The 14415-nt window shown below is 65.9% G+C and overlaps 1 protein-coding gene across 4 annotated transcripts in view; it reads left to right on the forward strand.

Moving 5' to 3' along the window:
* The window catches only part of LRCH4 (leucine rich repeats and calponin homology domain containing 4), a 33299-nt gene extending 18936 nt beyond the window's left edge, over positions 1-14363 (forward strand). For 2 of the 4 annotated variants that reach the window (XR_006287710.1, XR_006287709.1), the window contains exons 3-17: positions 3269-3395; positions 3775-3880; positions 4228-4364; positions 4787-4905; positions 5334-5430; positions 5802-6000; positions 6141-6241; positions 7014-7081; positions 8353-8478; positions 8563-8623; positions 8719-8782; positions 9141-9255; positions 9438-9541; positions 10251-10388; positions 11001-11078. Coding sequence is in view for 1 of the 4 variants with exons in the window: in XM_043537137.1 (XP_043393072.1) it covers positions 3269-3395; positions 3775-3880; positions 4228-4364; positions 4787-4905; positions 5334-5430; positions 5802-5889; positions 6141-6241; positions 7014-7081; positions 8353-8623; positions 8719-8786; positions 9143-9255; positions 9438-9541; positions 10251-10388; positions 11001-11078; positions 11999-12214 (1831 nt within the window). In the remaining 3 variants the exon portion in view is untranslated. Of the gene's footprint in view, positions 1-3268; positions 3396-3774; positions 3881-4227; positions 4365-4786; positions 4906-5333; positions 5431-5801; positions 6001-6140; positions 6242-7013; positions 7082-8352; positions 8624-8718; positions 8787-9140; positions 9256-9437; positions 9542-10250; positions 10389-11000; positions 11079-11998 lie in introns of those variants that run through there. The other 2 variants (XM_043537137.1, XR_006287711.1) reach the window with 2 other exon arrangements.
* Positions 14364-14415: the final 52 nt, after the last annotated feature.

Below are 14415 nucleotides of genomic sequence, written 5' to 3' on the forward strand. Positions count from 1 at the left end.
GCCGGGTGTGGGACGGCGTCGAGAGATGGCCAATCCACCTCTGCCCCAGGGTGTTTGGGCCAAGGAGACTCCCATCGGTGCCCTGTTTCCCACGTGGAAAGCAGCTGGCTTTGTCCTTCCAGCTTGTCCTGCTTTTCCTCTGCATTTTGTGGCTCTCTTGCCCCTCTCTGATTTTTCCAGCGTCTCCTTTTAAAGCTTTGTTCATTTCAGCCCAGAGAGAGCCAGTGCCCAGGACTGATCCTCGTCAATGTCTTGCTGGAACAGCTCTTCTCCTTGGCCGGGTCCTGCCAGAGGCTTGCGCGCTCTGTGCCAAGTTCAATACCCTCTCGGCAGCTTGGCTGGCCTCTCTGTGTCGCGCGGTCAAACAAAACATTTACCCTCCGGCGGCTGCAGCCCGGAGCCTGCGTGTGTGTGCAGGGAAACGGCTCCTGAGTCAGCCCTTCTCTCGGCGTGTGAGCGCTGGGCTGGTCTCCTGCCAGCAGCTCGCAGCCCCGGCGACCTTGGAACGTTCCGGGCCGGCAAGCTCGGCTGGTCGTCCTCCTCCGTCCTGGGGTTGGGGAGAGCCCAGGAGCCCTGCCGGGATTAGGACCCCTGTTGCGCAAGGCTCTGCGCGGACCCCCTGACTGAGATCAGGGCCCCCCATTGTGCTGGGCACTGCACAGATCCCCAAGAAGAGCCCGTCCCGGCCCCGAAGAGCTTTGAGTCCCGAATATGAGAGGGGGAGGCAGGAAGGGTCATTCTCTCCTGTGTCCCTCCAAGGGACTTGCGTGGTGGCGTCAGGCCAGACTTCCAAAGGTATTTGGGTGCCGAAATGTGCTGATCGGGCCTTGTATCAACCCTGAGGTCTCCCATCTGAGCTCCTGCATCTCGATTACCTCCTGCTCGCACCAGTGCAGAGCCCGGGGAAATCCTTGGATTTAAACATGGCTGGGGACGGAGGCTCCACCACCTTGTCCCCACGGTTCATCCCCCTCGCTGGTCAAATGGGGGGGCCTTCTTTCCAGGCTGGATTTGTCCAGCCTCAACTCCCAGCCGCTCGCTCTCTGCTTGCCTGGGACGACTAATCCTGCTTCCGTCCCGCCTCCCCCCCACCCGCTCCCGCCATGTAAAAAACCCTGTAACTCCTGGTACAAGACACATCAAAGCCCTTTGTGTCCCTCGCGTAAATGTAGGTATTCAAACCTGTATTCAAAAGAAACAGACAAACTTGCCTCAATGGCTGAAATTCTCTTCGCGACAAGTGCCACAGCAAATTGCACAATTTGGCCTTAAAAGGTGCCCAATTTTTAATGCCTGTAAAAAGCAAATTGTTGTAGAAGCCAGGAATTTTTTTTAAACCGCTTAAGCCTCGTGTTCAGAGCTCTGAGACGGCCCGTTCCAGTTATGTCTATGGCAGGGTTCTTGCTGCTGTTTGAAAACCCACACGCGGCACGGCCGGCTAGCTCCTCTGTGCGTCCAGGACTTCCCAGAACAACAAAACCCAGAGGGGTGAGTCTCTGCCCGGGCTGGAGCCAGTGTCCTGCCCCCAGTGCGGAGCCGGGAGGACAAATACGGAGAGGAAAGAGAAGCTCAGACAAACCCATTTGTGGTGGGAAAACTCTCTCGCCTCAGTTTAGCTCTTGGGGAAATCACAATTTGCCCCCTCCTATTATTACACCAGCGGGAACAGCGGGATTCCAGTTCTGGCTCTAACCCAGATTCCTGGGTTCGTTCCCGGCTGGGCTGTGGCCTCTCTGCTCCCGGGAGCCAGGACTCCTGGGTTCGTTCCTGGCTGGGCCATGGCCTCTCTGCTCCCGGGAGCCAGGACGCATGGGTCTTGTTTACAGCAAGAGACTTGCAGACCTACCCCAAAGGCATCCAGTGCTGATCAGTGTGATGAGGAAAAGTGAAACTATGTAACGTTTACACAAATCTCTCCCCTTCCTCACTTCTCTTCGGGATGGGTTGGATCTGAATTCTCCGCAGGGGGGGATTTAACCGTGACCCTGCTCTTGGGCTGGGAGGCGAAATCTCTCTGGGACCTGCGTCGAGCAAACACAGGTCCAGCTGTTTAAAGGGCTCCCACCCAATACTGCCGCGCTCACGGCCATGCGTGGCGTTTTCCCCCCAGCCCCCAGCCCCTCTCGGCTCGGGCTGGGCCCTGATCCCCCTTGTCCGAGGTGGAGGGACTAAGGCTGCATCTCCCTGCAGATGTAAATTGGCCTATGCGAGGTAGATTTACAGGAATTACATGGCACGTGTCCCCCCACCTCCCTTCTGCTGGTGGTGCACTGCCTCACACCGGGTTCCCTGGTGGTTAGAGCAGGGGCAGGGCGACAGGACGCCTGGGTTCTCTGGGAGGGTAGGGGGGTCTGGTGGTTAGAGCAGGGGTTGGGAGACAGGACACATCTTCCTGGCTTGGCCACCCTGCCTCAGGTTCCCCTCTAAAACTGAGAAAGGTCCCTTTTCCAGCCCCCCTCCCTCAGCAATTGCGTGGATATCCCTTGCTCCAGTCTGCAGCCCCAAAGACATTCTCTGTGTGAGCCGCAGACAGTCGGGAACGCCAGCTGGACACTGGGTTCAGGAGGGTCCCCCCACCCCCACCCCAGCTGTTCTGCAGCCCCGCCTGGCCAGCCACGCTCTCTAGCTGCTCCCCAGCTAACGAGGCCCCTGCAGACTGGGTCGCCCGCCCTGCCTCTGCTAAGGAAAACCTGCCCTTGGTGTGTGCGTGCCGGGGGGGAGGGGGGGTTGACAGACCCCTCCTGGGGGGCCTGGGCGGGCGAGTGGCCTGTAGCAGGACACCTGGGCGCTCAGGAGCTCGGAGCAGGCGGTGGGGGCGTCTAACGGCCTCCCCTCTTGTCCCGCGCCCAGATCTCTCCCGGAACCGCTTTGCTGAAGTGCCCGAGGACGCCTGCCACCTGGTCTCCTTGGAGGGCCTGAGCTTGTACCATAACTGCCTGCGGACCATCCCGCCGGCCATCGCCAACCTGCAGTCCCTCACCTACCTGAACCTCAGGTAACGGCCGGGCCGGCGGGAGGGATCCAGAGCTCCTGCAAAATCCGGGGGTCCAGCCCCGTTGGCACCCACTGGCCCCAGCTTGGGGGATCTTCGTGGCTGGCACACCTGGCTTGGTTCCCGGGTTCCTGGGCCCTCTTAGCTCCGGGGCCCCAGGCCCACAGTTATGAGTGACTCAGTGTGCCCCTCAAAGGGGGCTGACGCTGCCCAGATCCCTGTGTTGGGGCCTGACTCCCTCCTCCCGGGTTCTAACGGCTCCTTCTCCCCCCGCAGCCGGAACCAGCTCACCTCCCTCCCGCCCTGCCTCTGTCGCCTGCCCCTCAAAGTCCTCGTCGCCAGCAACAACAAGCTGGCCTCGCTGCCCGACGAGACGGGCTCGCTGAGCAACCTGCGCCAGCTGGTGAGTGGGGCCGGTGGGCACGCTGGGGCCTGGCCTGCAAAACGGGGACCCCGCAGGGCTCACGGCTCTGCCAGGTCCCTCCCGCCTCGCAGGCTCTGGCCGGGGCTGGGAGGCCGCCAGGGAAAACCCAACATGCAGGGAGCGGGGTAGGGGGCTCAGCCGGGGCACTCTCCCCTGGCAGGCAGGGCTGGCCCCAGGGCGGCGTCATTCCCTCGTGCCTCCATGCGCCCCCGCTGTGTGATCTTCACTCCCCGGCCAGCCCCGAACCCCCCGCTCCCTCTGAGGCCCTGACAGCAAGATACGAACCCCTCCCATTGGGGGCTGGTGTTCCTGCCCCCCGCCCCCTGCCAGGCCCTGCTAAACCAACCTCTCCCCCCAGGACGTGAGCTGCAATGAACTCCAGTCCCTGCCAGCCAGCATGGGCCAGCTGGAGACCCTGCGAGACCTGAACGTCCGGAGGAACCAGCTAACTGCCCTGCCTGAAGGTCCGTGCCCCTCTCTGTCTCTTTAAATCCCGGGGCAGGACCCCTTCCAGCCAATCAAGCACAGGGTGGGAACGGAAACCACCAATCCTGCGAGCCCAGTGAGCTGGTAGTTAAAGGGCCAGAGCGCAAATACCTTTCGGGCCCTTTCTCCTTGTTCAAGCACCCTGGGAGATGGGTCCGGGTCTTGATTCTAGCCCCCCATCCCCTTGAGCTCACCGTGGCCCCCATGCCCCAGCACCAGGGGGTGCGGGGCGGAGCTGGGACTCCCCACAGATCCCAGCCGTGGCGCAGCTGGGGCGTTTCCAATGGCCCCTGCCATGCTCACCAGGCCCCTCTGCCACTCCTAGAGCTGTCGGAGCTGCCCCTGGTCCGCCTGGACTTCTCCTGCAACCGGATCGCCCGAATCCCCGTCTGCTACCGGCACCTCCGGCACCTGCAGACCATCCTGCTGGACAATAACCCCCTCCAGTCGCCGCCTGCGCAGGTGAGCCAGGGCGGGGCCCGGGGGGCATTGGGATGGAAGGAAACTGACCCGGGGAAGGAGGGCTGGGGGGGCGGGCAGGGCAGTAAAGCCAGACCCGTCCCACTGGGCAACGAGGCACCGATTTTTCCGCAGTGCGGGTGACTGACATGGGACCCGCCTCCCCAGGGGAGCCTCCCTCTCTCCCGATGCAGCCTGGAGCCTGTCTGGGGGTGGGCTGCTGGTGAAAGCCAGAGTCAGATCCCATGGGTCCTTCTGGCCTGTGACTCTGTAAGGGGTCTGTAATGATTTAACTGAGAATTGGTCCTGCTTCGAGCAGGGGGTTGGACTAGATGACCTTCTGGGGTCCCTTCCAACCCTGATATTCTAAGGGGGTGGGGGCTCCCTCAGCCCAGCCCTAAGGAGCCCCCCGTCTCTCGCCCCAGATCTGCCTGAAAGGCAAAATCCACATCTTCAAATACCTCAACCTGGAAGCCTGCAGCAAAGCGGTGCCTGACCTGTCCGACTTCGCCCAGGCCAGCCGGCCCACCGGCTTCGGCACCTGGTAAGAGAGCTTCACCGGGGTGGGGGGGACCTGGGATCGACCCGGTTTGTCCGGCCCCCGCGTGGCAGCCCAGTGCTGCTGGGCGTTGTGGATTCCGACGCTCATCCTGTTCCCACCGCTTGCCCCTCCAGCAGATACAAACCCACCGGGCTCCCCAACCCCTGGGAGCCAGGACTCCTGGGTTCTCTCCCCGGCTCTGGGAGGGGAGTGAGGACTGGGGGGCTGGGAGCCAGGACTCCTGGGTTCTATTTCTGGATCTGCCTCTTTCTTGAGAGCTTGGGGAGGAAGTGCCAAGTTCCGTCACTCCCCTGCCCCTCTGATCCCAGGCTCTGGTCTGGTTTGTGAAGCGCCTTCTCCGGCACCTGTCGCCAGAGGATCTCAAAGCCCCTCTCCCTCCTCCCCCGCCCGTCCCTCTCTCTGCCCCTCAGCCTCTCTGACGAGCTCTACCCCGGCCGGCAGTACGGCGGCCTGGACTCCGGCTTCAACAGTGTCGACAGCGGCAGCAAGCGGTGGTCTGGGAACGAGGTACGGACCGCGCAGCCCCCAGCCAAGCGCTGCTCTCCTGGGTGCTGGTGCCATCTGGAGCACATAGGGCAGCGATGGCCCCCCTTCCTAGCCCCCGGCGATGGGCAGTGGGTCAGGGGCCTACGTTCCAAGGCAAGGCCAGTGCTGCTTGGGAGCCAGCGGACTGCGAAGAGGAGCTGGGTGGCAGACGGGAGACATGGGGGGCTGGCTTGGTTAGGTGCTGCTCTGGGTCAGTTTCACCTGTGCCGGGCATGGATTAGTCAGTTGTGTGGGTCGGTCCGATTCACCTGCGCCGGGCAGTCCCGGCGTCTGATCCCCTCTGTGCCCCCCGAGCCCTGCCCGAGAGTCACCCGCCCCCTCTGCTCTCTCAGTCCACAGACGAGTTCTCCGACCTGTCGTTCCGCATCGCAGAGCTGGTGCGTGATCCCCGCCAGCTGAAGGAGAAGCGGGACAGGGCAGGTGAGCGGGGTCTGGTCCCCCCAGGTGGGATTCCCTCGCCCCAGATCCTGCGCGACCCCAGCTCCCGGGGTCCCAGGGTTACCCATGGGGTGGTGCCTGCCGCAGACAAAGGTGACCCGTGAGCCCCCGCGTTTGTCTGGCCCGGCCGTGAGGGGTCCCCACATGTACGTGTGCCAGGCAGCCCCCATCTGCCGGGGCTTCGCTGGGCACCTGGGAGCGGAGCCGCCCCGCTGACCCTTTCCTCCCCACAGCCAACGGAGAGCTGGAGCAGATCGATTTCATCGACAGCAGCGTGGAGGAGGAGGAGGCGGGCAAGCCGGAGAGCAGCTCGCCGGGCGCGGCCCCGGCGGAGGTGAGGGGGATTGTGGGCGCACCCTCAGTGTGCGGGTCGGGGAGACTACAACTCCCAGGATGCAGTGCTCTGCTCTGGGCCTGTTGGATGTCCTCTCTTCCAGCAGGGGGTGCTGCCCCCTAGGTGGTGAGGGGAGGAACTGGCCCGGGACAGAGAGAGGTATCACACTGGGCCCAAAATGGGGTCATGGCTCTGCCCCCAGACCCAAGAGAATTTAGGTTTTCTGGCAAATATTCGAACCCTGAAATCCGTCTCTCGGGCGCCGCTGCCGCCCTGCCTCGTGGGAGTTGTGGTTCACTCGCCTCACGCCTCCCATTCTCCCCGTTGGGCCGGGCTCCCTAGTCGGACTACGTCTCCCATGGTGCCCCATGGTCTGGCCTCAGGGTGAGGGAGGCAGTTGCATCATGGGAGGTGTAATTTAGGTGCCTCAAGCCTCCATTTCCTCTGTGGCTGGGATCCCTAGATGGACTCATCTCCCATGGTGCACCCTGGTCTGGCCTCAGATTGAGTCTCTTTCATCCTGGGAGTCCCTTGCCATGGTGCATCCTGGGAGATGTAGTTCTGAGGGATAGTTCCGGCTCAGGCCCCTGCTCCTGCCAGTTGGGGGCACAGCTGTGGGGCAGAGCCGTACCTGCGGGCCCAGCGCCCTGCCCAAATGGGATCCCAGCAAAGGAATTGGGGCTGGAGGGGTTAGAGCAGTGGGGGCTGGGAGCCAGGACTCCTGCATTCCTAATTCTCTCCCTAATCCTTTCCCTCTTGCCTTCTGTCCCAGGAGAAGCGGAAAGCAGAGAGGAGCCTTCCCCAGAGAGCCGATGTCGGGGAGAAGGTGCCGAACAGCAGGTGAGCAGCAGCTGGTTAGCGCCTGTTCCGTGACAGGTGAGGGGTCCCCGTGTCACCAGCCGCCCCGCCCCAGAGGTGGCCGCATCCCTGCGCCGGCCGAGGGGTCCCTGTGTTGCCAGCTGTCACGGCGTCCCCGGGCGATGCTCTGGAGCTGCTCCCCACAAAGCCAGGCAGGACTCTGGGGCAGTCGCCTTCCTGTGAGCAGCCTGTCTGCAGGACACACAGCTCACCCGGCTTCCACCTTCCTAGGTCTGACCTCGGAGCCTCCAGCCTCCTCTGCCCCTCCGTGCGCTTCCCACAGCGAGTCCGCCCAGGCGGGGTCCTGTGGGGGCCAGAGGGTCCTGCCCCCCAACTCCGCAGTCAGACGGGACTCTCAGCCAGCCAGTAACACAGAAGGTTTATTAGACGACAGGAACATGGTCTAACACAGAGCTTGTAGGTGCAGAGAACCGGACCCCTCAGCTGGATCCATTTTGGGGGCAGGGAGCCAGACAACCCCGTCTGCCCTTCACTCCATGTCCCCAGCCAGCCCCCAAACTGAAACTCCCTCCAGCCCCCCCTGCTCTGGGCTTTGTCCCTGTCCCGGGCCAGGAGGTCACCTGATTCCTTTGTTCTCCAACCCTTTAGCTCTCACCTTGCAGGGGGGAAGGGCCAGGCCATCAGTGGCCAGGAAACAGGGGGTCGGCCATTCTCTGTGTCCAGACCCCTGCCCACACCTGCCCTCTAGGGCTCTGCAACGATCATACACCCTTCTCCCACCCCCTAGAGACTTAAGAACTTCATAGGGGAAACTGAGGCACCCCCACACTATTCAGAGGAAACATTAAGAACAGTCCCACTTCGTCACACCAGCCGCCCCACCCCAGAGATGGCTCCATCTTGGCGAGGGGTCCCCGTGTCACCAGCTGCCCTGCCTCAGAGGTGGCCGCATCTCAGCGCCGGGCAAGGGGTCCCTGTGTAACAATCCGCCCTGCCCCAGATGTGGGCGCATCTCAGCGCCGGGCGAGGGGTCCCCGTGTCACCAGCTGCCCTGCCCCGGAGATGGCTGCACCTCAGCGCCAGGCGAGGGGTCCCTGTGTCACCAGCCACCCTGCCCCACAGGTGGGCACATCTCGGCACCGGGCGAGGGGTCTTAGTCGTCATTCAGCTGTAGTAGGTTGTTATCCTCTCACCTGACACCTCCCCACATCCCCCCCGGAGGGGAAACTAAGCTGCGGAGTGCTGGCCTGGGTTCTCCTTCCCCCACCAATGCCCCCAATCTCTCCCCCCAGGCCCAGCCCTCCCCGGGAAGAGCCCCCCAGCGAGGAGCGGAGGCGTCCCGAGACGCTGCAGATCTGGCAGGAGAGGGAGCGGCAGCAGCAGGTGTTGCGGAGCCAGGCGCTGGAGAAGCGGGACAGGTACGTGGGGGGGGCAGGCCCCCCGCCGGGGCCGGATGGGGGCGTCTCGGCCTCCGCCCCCCTGACCCTCTCTGTCTCTTACAGCCTGCTGAGGGTGGCGTCCAAAGAGAGCAGCAGCCTGCCCCAGAGGAAGCCGAGGGCCCAGGTGAGCGGGGAGGAACTGGGGTCAGAAGGGGTTTGGGGGGGGAAATGGACCCCATGGGACTCAGGCCGACTCTCTCCCCCCTCCGTCTGTCTCAGGTCATAGAGCAGCCGTCCGGCGTCCCCAGCCCGACGTCCCCTGGGCAGACGCCCCGGCAGCAGGGTGAGTGCGGGGGGGGCGGGGGTAACACTCGGGGTGCAGGGGAGCAGCAGGACACACATGGCCAGGGAGTGTCCACGGGGAGGGGAGTGGGGGCTGGTGGTTAGAGCATGGGGGCTGGGAGCCAGGACTCCTGGGTTCTCTCCCCAGCTCCGGGAGGGGAGTGGGGGCTGGTGGGTTAAAGCGGGGCAGGGGCTGGGAGCCAGGACTCCTGGGTTCTCTCCCGGCTCTGGCATGGGACACGGGTCCCCCTGGGGTAGCTGATCCTGGCCGAAGGGACCTGCAGCACTGAGGTTCCAGCTGTGCCACTGGGGGGTGCTGTGGGGCAGGATCTCACCTCCCCTCTCCCCCTGCCCCCCAGAGTCCCCCCCCCTCGCAGGTCTCCAGCCCCCTGGCACGGGAGCCCGGCTCAGCCCAGAAGCCCAGCAGCTTCCTCTTCCGCTCCTCGTCGCGGACCGCCGTCAAGCCCGGCTCCGGTAGGTGGCGCCACGCGGCTCTGTCCCCCTCTGCTGGCGGGCCGAGGTCCTGCCGTGGCGCCCGGCAGCTCTGCAGGTCCGGGGTTCGAATCCTGCCCATGGCCTGCAGACCTGCCCGGGGCCGCGCGCTCCCCACCAGCCGTGCGACTCCGTCCCCCTGAGCCCTGCCGTCCTCTCCGCAGCCTGCACCCCCCACGACTCCACTGCGGACCCCCAGCACCCCCTGCGGCTACGGGCCGGCTCGCACGACATGGACGAGAAGGAGTTAACAGCCCAGCTCCGCAAGGTACAGCTGCGACCCCCCCCCCCCCCCCGCTTCCACCCTGGCAGCGCTCGGCCCCCCGGTCCCCATGCGAGCTCCCCGCAGCGAGTCCCGCTGTGCGGGGCCCCTGGGGACCCCTCCCACGCCCCCCAAAGGCCCCTGCCTCCTCCCCCCCACCACCCGGGCTTCGTCTGTCTCCTGGGCAAACCGGTCCCCAGGGTGCTGTTCCCGGCCCCTCCGGCTGGCTCCTCGCAGGGGATGGGCCTGGCCATCAGGCTACAGAGTGTGGGCCGGTCTCTGAGCCCCATTAGCCGGTCACCGTCACCTCCGGGGGTCGCTGCACCAATCCCACCCCCTAGATACAGGAGTGACATGTGGGGAAACTGAGGCACACACACAGTATTCAGAGAAAGCATTAAGAACGTTCCTACTTCGGCACACCTCCCCGCCCCCCAGACCCCGAAAGCTTGGCTGAGATCCCGCACCAGGGACTGCAAGGCTGGGAGCCAGGACGCCTGGGTTCTCTCCCGGCTCTAGGAGGGGAGCGGGGGCTGGCGGGTTAGCGCGGGGGGGGGGGTGGGAGCCAGGACGCCTGGGTGCTCCCCGGCTCTGCCCAGGGAAGTAATTTGACATTCCCCTAGACACCTGCCTCATGTGTAAGTTCTCTGTAGTGAGCGCGTGCGTGGGGGGGGTCCGTGAGCCCCGCCCACCCGCCGTCTCTTCCCCCCCGCAGGCCATCGAGTCGCGGCTCAGCGTGACGCTGGCGGAGGACCTGGGTGACGCCCTGGCCAACGGGGCCGTGCTGTGCCAGCTGGCCAACCACCTGCGCCCGCGCTCTGTGCCCTTCATCCACGTCCCGTCTCCCGCCGTGGTGAGTGGGGATCCGGGCCCCGGACGCCTGGGTTCTCGCCCGGCTCCGGGAGGGGAGTGGGGCTGGGGGGTCAGAGCAGGGGGGGCTGGGAGCCAGGACGCCTGGGTTCTCTCCCCGGCTCTGGGAGGGGGTGGGGGCTGGTGGGGTAGAGGAGCGGGGGGCTGGGAGCCAGGACGCCTGGGTTCTCTCCCCGGCTCTGGGAGGGGGTGGGGGCTGGGGGGTAGAGGAGCGGGGGGCTGGGAGCCAGGACGCCTGGGTTCTCTCCCCGGCTCTGGGAGGGGAGTGGGGGCTGGTGGGGTAGAGGAGCGGGGGGCTGGGAGCCAGGATGCCTGGGTTCTCTCCCCGGCTCTGGGAGGGGGTGGGGGCTGGTGGGGTAGAGGAGCCCGGGGCTCCAGGACGCCTGGGTTCTCTCCCCGGCTCTGGGTCTATCTGCACAAACGAGGGCTGGACTGCGTCTTTCTTCTTGAAACGAAACCTGAGCATCCGCATGACGGGACAGCAGCTTGGGCTTCCCTGGCCCCCCACCCCTCTTGGCCCCCCCCAGCCCTGCCCCCATTAGTCCCCCGCGGCCCCCCCTCCCGGCCCTCTCACCCCTCTCCGCTCTCCCCACAGCCAAAGCTGAACAAGATCAAATGTCGGAAGAACGTGGAGAGCTTCCTGGAGGCCTGTCGCCGCATGGGGGTCCCGGAGGTAACCGGGGGGCTGCGAGCGAGTGGCTGGGGGGGGTCTGATTTCTGTGCTGTGCAGAACGTGGAGCCCCCATGGGCTGCGCTAGTGCAGGCCCCGCCCCTTCTTGTGCAATTGCACTGCCTGGTGCAGAGCCCTGCGTGCCCCCCCTCTCTGTCCCAGCCTCTCGTGCAAGTGCACTGTGCTCATGTGATTGCCACGCCCCCTCTTGTGCGAAGCCACGCCCCCTCTTGTGCGAAGCCACGCCCCTCTCACACAAGCCACGCCCCAGGCACGCCTAGTGGTATGGACTTCCAGCTGACAGGCTCCTCGCCACAGGAGCTGCAGTGCCAGAGGGACCAGCGCTGGGCTCTTCTCCCAGCATGCCTTGGGGTCACCTCCCAGAATCCCCTGCTGCGCCCACCCCTCTGGGCCGGCGCCGGGCCGGTGCTGACGCCTCCTGTCACCCCTTTGCACGGCAGCAGCGTTGGGGCTGAGACCCTGCACGGCCCCCCCCCCGCTGGGCGTGGGGCCCTTCCTACAGCACCCAGCACCGACCCCGGGGAGAGAACCCAGGAGTCCTGGCTCCCAGCCCCCCGGCTCTGACCCACCAGCCCCCACTCCCCTCCCAGAGCTGGGGAGAGAACCCGGGAGTCCTGGCTCCCAGCCCCCCCTGCTCTGACCCACCAGCCCCCACTCCCCTCCCAGAGCTGGGGAGAGAACCCAGGAGTCCTGGCTTCCAGCCCCCCCTGCTCTGACCCACCAGCCCCCACTCCCCTCCCCGTCTGGCTCCAGCAGGGTCCCCTGGGTGCTGGCAGATGGAGGGTTGCCAGCCCAGCGTGGCGGGGGGGCCCCCAGCCGGTCTCATGCCCCCCACCCCAGTGCCAGCCCCCCAGCACCTCCCTTAACCTCTCTCCTGTCTTTGTCTCCCTCGCCGGGCCCAGGTCGCCCTCTGCTCCGCCTCCGACGTGCTCCAGGGGGACGCCAGGCGGCTCCGGGGCACCCTGCGGGCCCTGCTGCGCCCCGGAGCCGCGGAGGAGAGCCCTGCCGCTGCCCACGCCGCGCCCGCCCTGCCCGGGCCCCTCGCCGGCTTCGCCCTCTTCTATGTCTCCGTGATGTCGCTGCTTTTCCTGGCCTATTGCAAGCTCTGGGGCTTCTGAGGAGCCGTGGGGCCGCAGGGGGGCCCCGGCCCCGCCTAGTGCCTTAGAGAGACCCGCGGCGGGGTGGGGGGCTGGGTCAGTCCTCTCCCTCTGGGGCCTGGTGGATTTGGATCCCCGCTGCCCTGCCCCACTTCAAACCCGCCTCCTCCTGCGGAGACCTGCTGTGGGTCCCAGAGCCCCGGTGTGGGCCCTGCTCCGGGCTCCCCCTTGGGGTGCGAGCTCGCCCCCTTCCCCAGCTCGCCAGTGCCTCTCAGTGGCCACGGGCTGCCCTGCGGCCAGCTCGGTTCGGCTGCCGTACCGCGGTTAAATTATACGGCTCTATATTTGATATATATATTGGAAAGCCGAGCCCGTCCGCCGGGCCGGCGTGTACAAACGTGTAAATAGCGTGTGGGTCCTTCTCTCTCGGCGATTTCCTGCTGTACGTGCACCCCCCTCTCCCGGCGTGTCCCGGCCGCCGCGTGTGTGTCACGCCCCCCCGCGCTGTCGCGTTCGTGGAGAAATGCAGCGCTCCAACCCACCGTGTGGCTTTTGTCTTGGTTTGCGTTGGCTTGTCTGTGCTTTGGCGCGGCCGGGCGGGTGCCCGCTGGCCCCGTGGCAATGGGGGCGGGGGGGCGGTTCACGGGTCCCCTGGCGACTGGGGGCTCCCTTGGGCCGGGCGCTGCACAGAACCTGACCCGGGTCACGGCCCCAGTGGGTCGGCCTTGCACAGGACTCGCTGGAATGGTTCGGTTCAAGGGGCCCATCTGGCCCGGCGTCCCGGCTGCTCTAAAGTCCCCGTCCCGCCCCCTCGCAGAACGACGAGTCTCCCTCAGTGAGCGGTGGGTTTCTTCCACCAGCGCCCCCCGGTGGTGGAGGCCCAGGCAGCCGCCTCCAGCTCTAACGTCTCCTCTCTCCTCCCAGGAAGCCCTGTGCCAGCCCCAGCACGTCCTGGACGAGGAGAGCCTGGCGCCGCTGGCCCGGACCGTCCAGGCCCTGCTGACTGTGGCCCAGCCCCTGAAGAAGCCGACGCCCCCCGAGGGCACCTCCAGCAAGATCTGAGGGGTGGGGGCCCTGGCACTAATGGCACGGCCGAGGGGCCAGGGACTAGAACGCCCCGGGCCCTGTGGGGCTGGACAATGCTGAGAGTTCCCCCATATGGGGCAGTAGGGGGCCCGGCTCAACCCCAACAGCACAGACGGTACAGGGAGGGGCCCTGACCCCTGCCCCATAGCGAGGAATCAGTGCCTTTTGGAAAACGCCTTGGTGTCAGCGGTGGGATCCTCAGATCAAGCCCAGCTCCTGTTGCTCAACCCGTCCCCTCCAGCGGCTTTCCCACAGGACGGCCTGGCAGCTGCGCGAGCCCCCTTGGGCTAGAGTGCGGAGGGGGGGAGGTTGTGAGCAGATGTGGGGTAAGGATGGGGGGGTTGATCTCAAGTGGGGGGCTGTTTTATTTCTCTGAAGGGAGGAAATCGGGGCCAGGCACCAGCTGCTCCCCCTCTCGGAGCGACGGGCTCAGGCTCCCTGCAGACTCAGGCAGGGTCGCCAGACTGGGGTGTCTCGGGGCAGCCGTGGGGCACTGGGGCTGTGTGGGGCTGCGCGAGGTCACAGGTGAAGAGGAGGAAGCCCCCACTCCAGCCCCCTTTCCTTCCTTTCCATGTTTCCCGGGGGCAGGGGGGCACATTGCCCTGACCAAGCGAGGGTTGGGGGTGTGCCCCCTGGGCTGCTCCTGGCACCCCCCGTCCCCAGCAGCCCCTCGCTGCAGCCCTGCCCCCAGCCCCTGATTCCCCTCCTGTGGGGGGGGGTCCCGGCTGCTCCTGGTCTGAGCTGTGCCCTGGGCCTCCCCTAACCTGCCTCCCTGGGAGGGGGACCACAGGGTCCTGGGTTCGCTCCCCAGCCCTGGGCGGGGAAGGGGGGCTGGGGGGGTGAGAGCAGGGGGGGCTGGGAGCCAGGACTCCTGGGTTCTCTCCCTGGTTCTGGGAGGGGAAGGGGGGCTGGTGGGTGAGAGCAGGGGGGCTGGGAGCCAGGACTCCTGGGTTCTCTCCCCTGCTCTGGGAGGTGTGTGGGGCTAGTGGGTTAGGGAAGGGGAGGGGAGAGCCCGGACTCCTGGGTTCTCTCCTGGCTCCCAGGGTTGTGCCCTCTAGTGGAATAAAGAGGTAAATGAACCACCTCCCTTGGCCTCTAGGCTGGTCTCTGGCACCCCCTGCCCCTAAGGGCAGGGC

This window comes from Chelonia mydas, chromosome 28 (genome assembly GCF_015237465.2).
Source record: "Chelonia mydas isolate rCheMyd1 chromosome 28, rCheMyd1.pri.v2, whole genome shotgun sequence".
In the NCBI taxonomy this organism is placed as follows: domain Eukaryota; kingdom Metazoa; phylum Chordata; order Testudines; family Cheloniidae; genus Chelonia; species Chelonia mydas.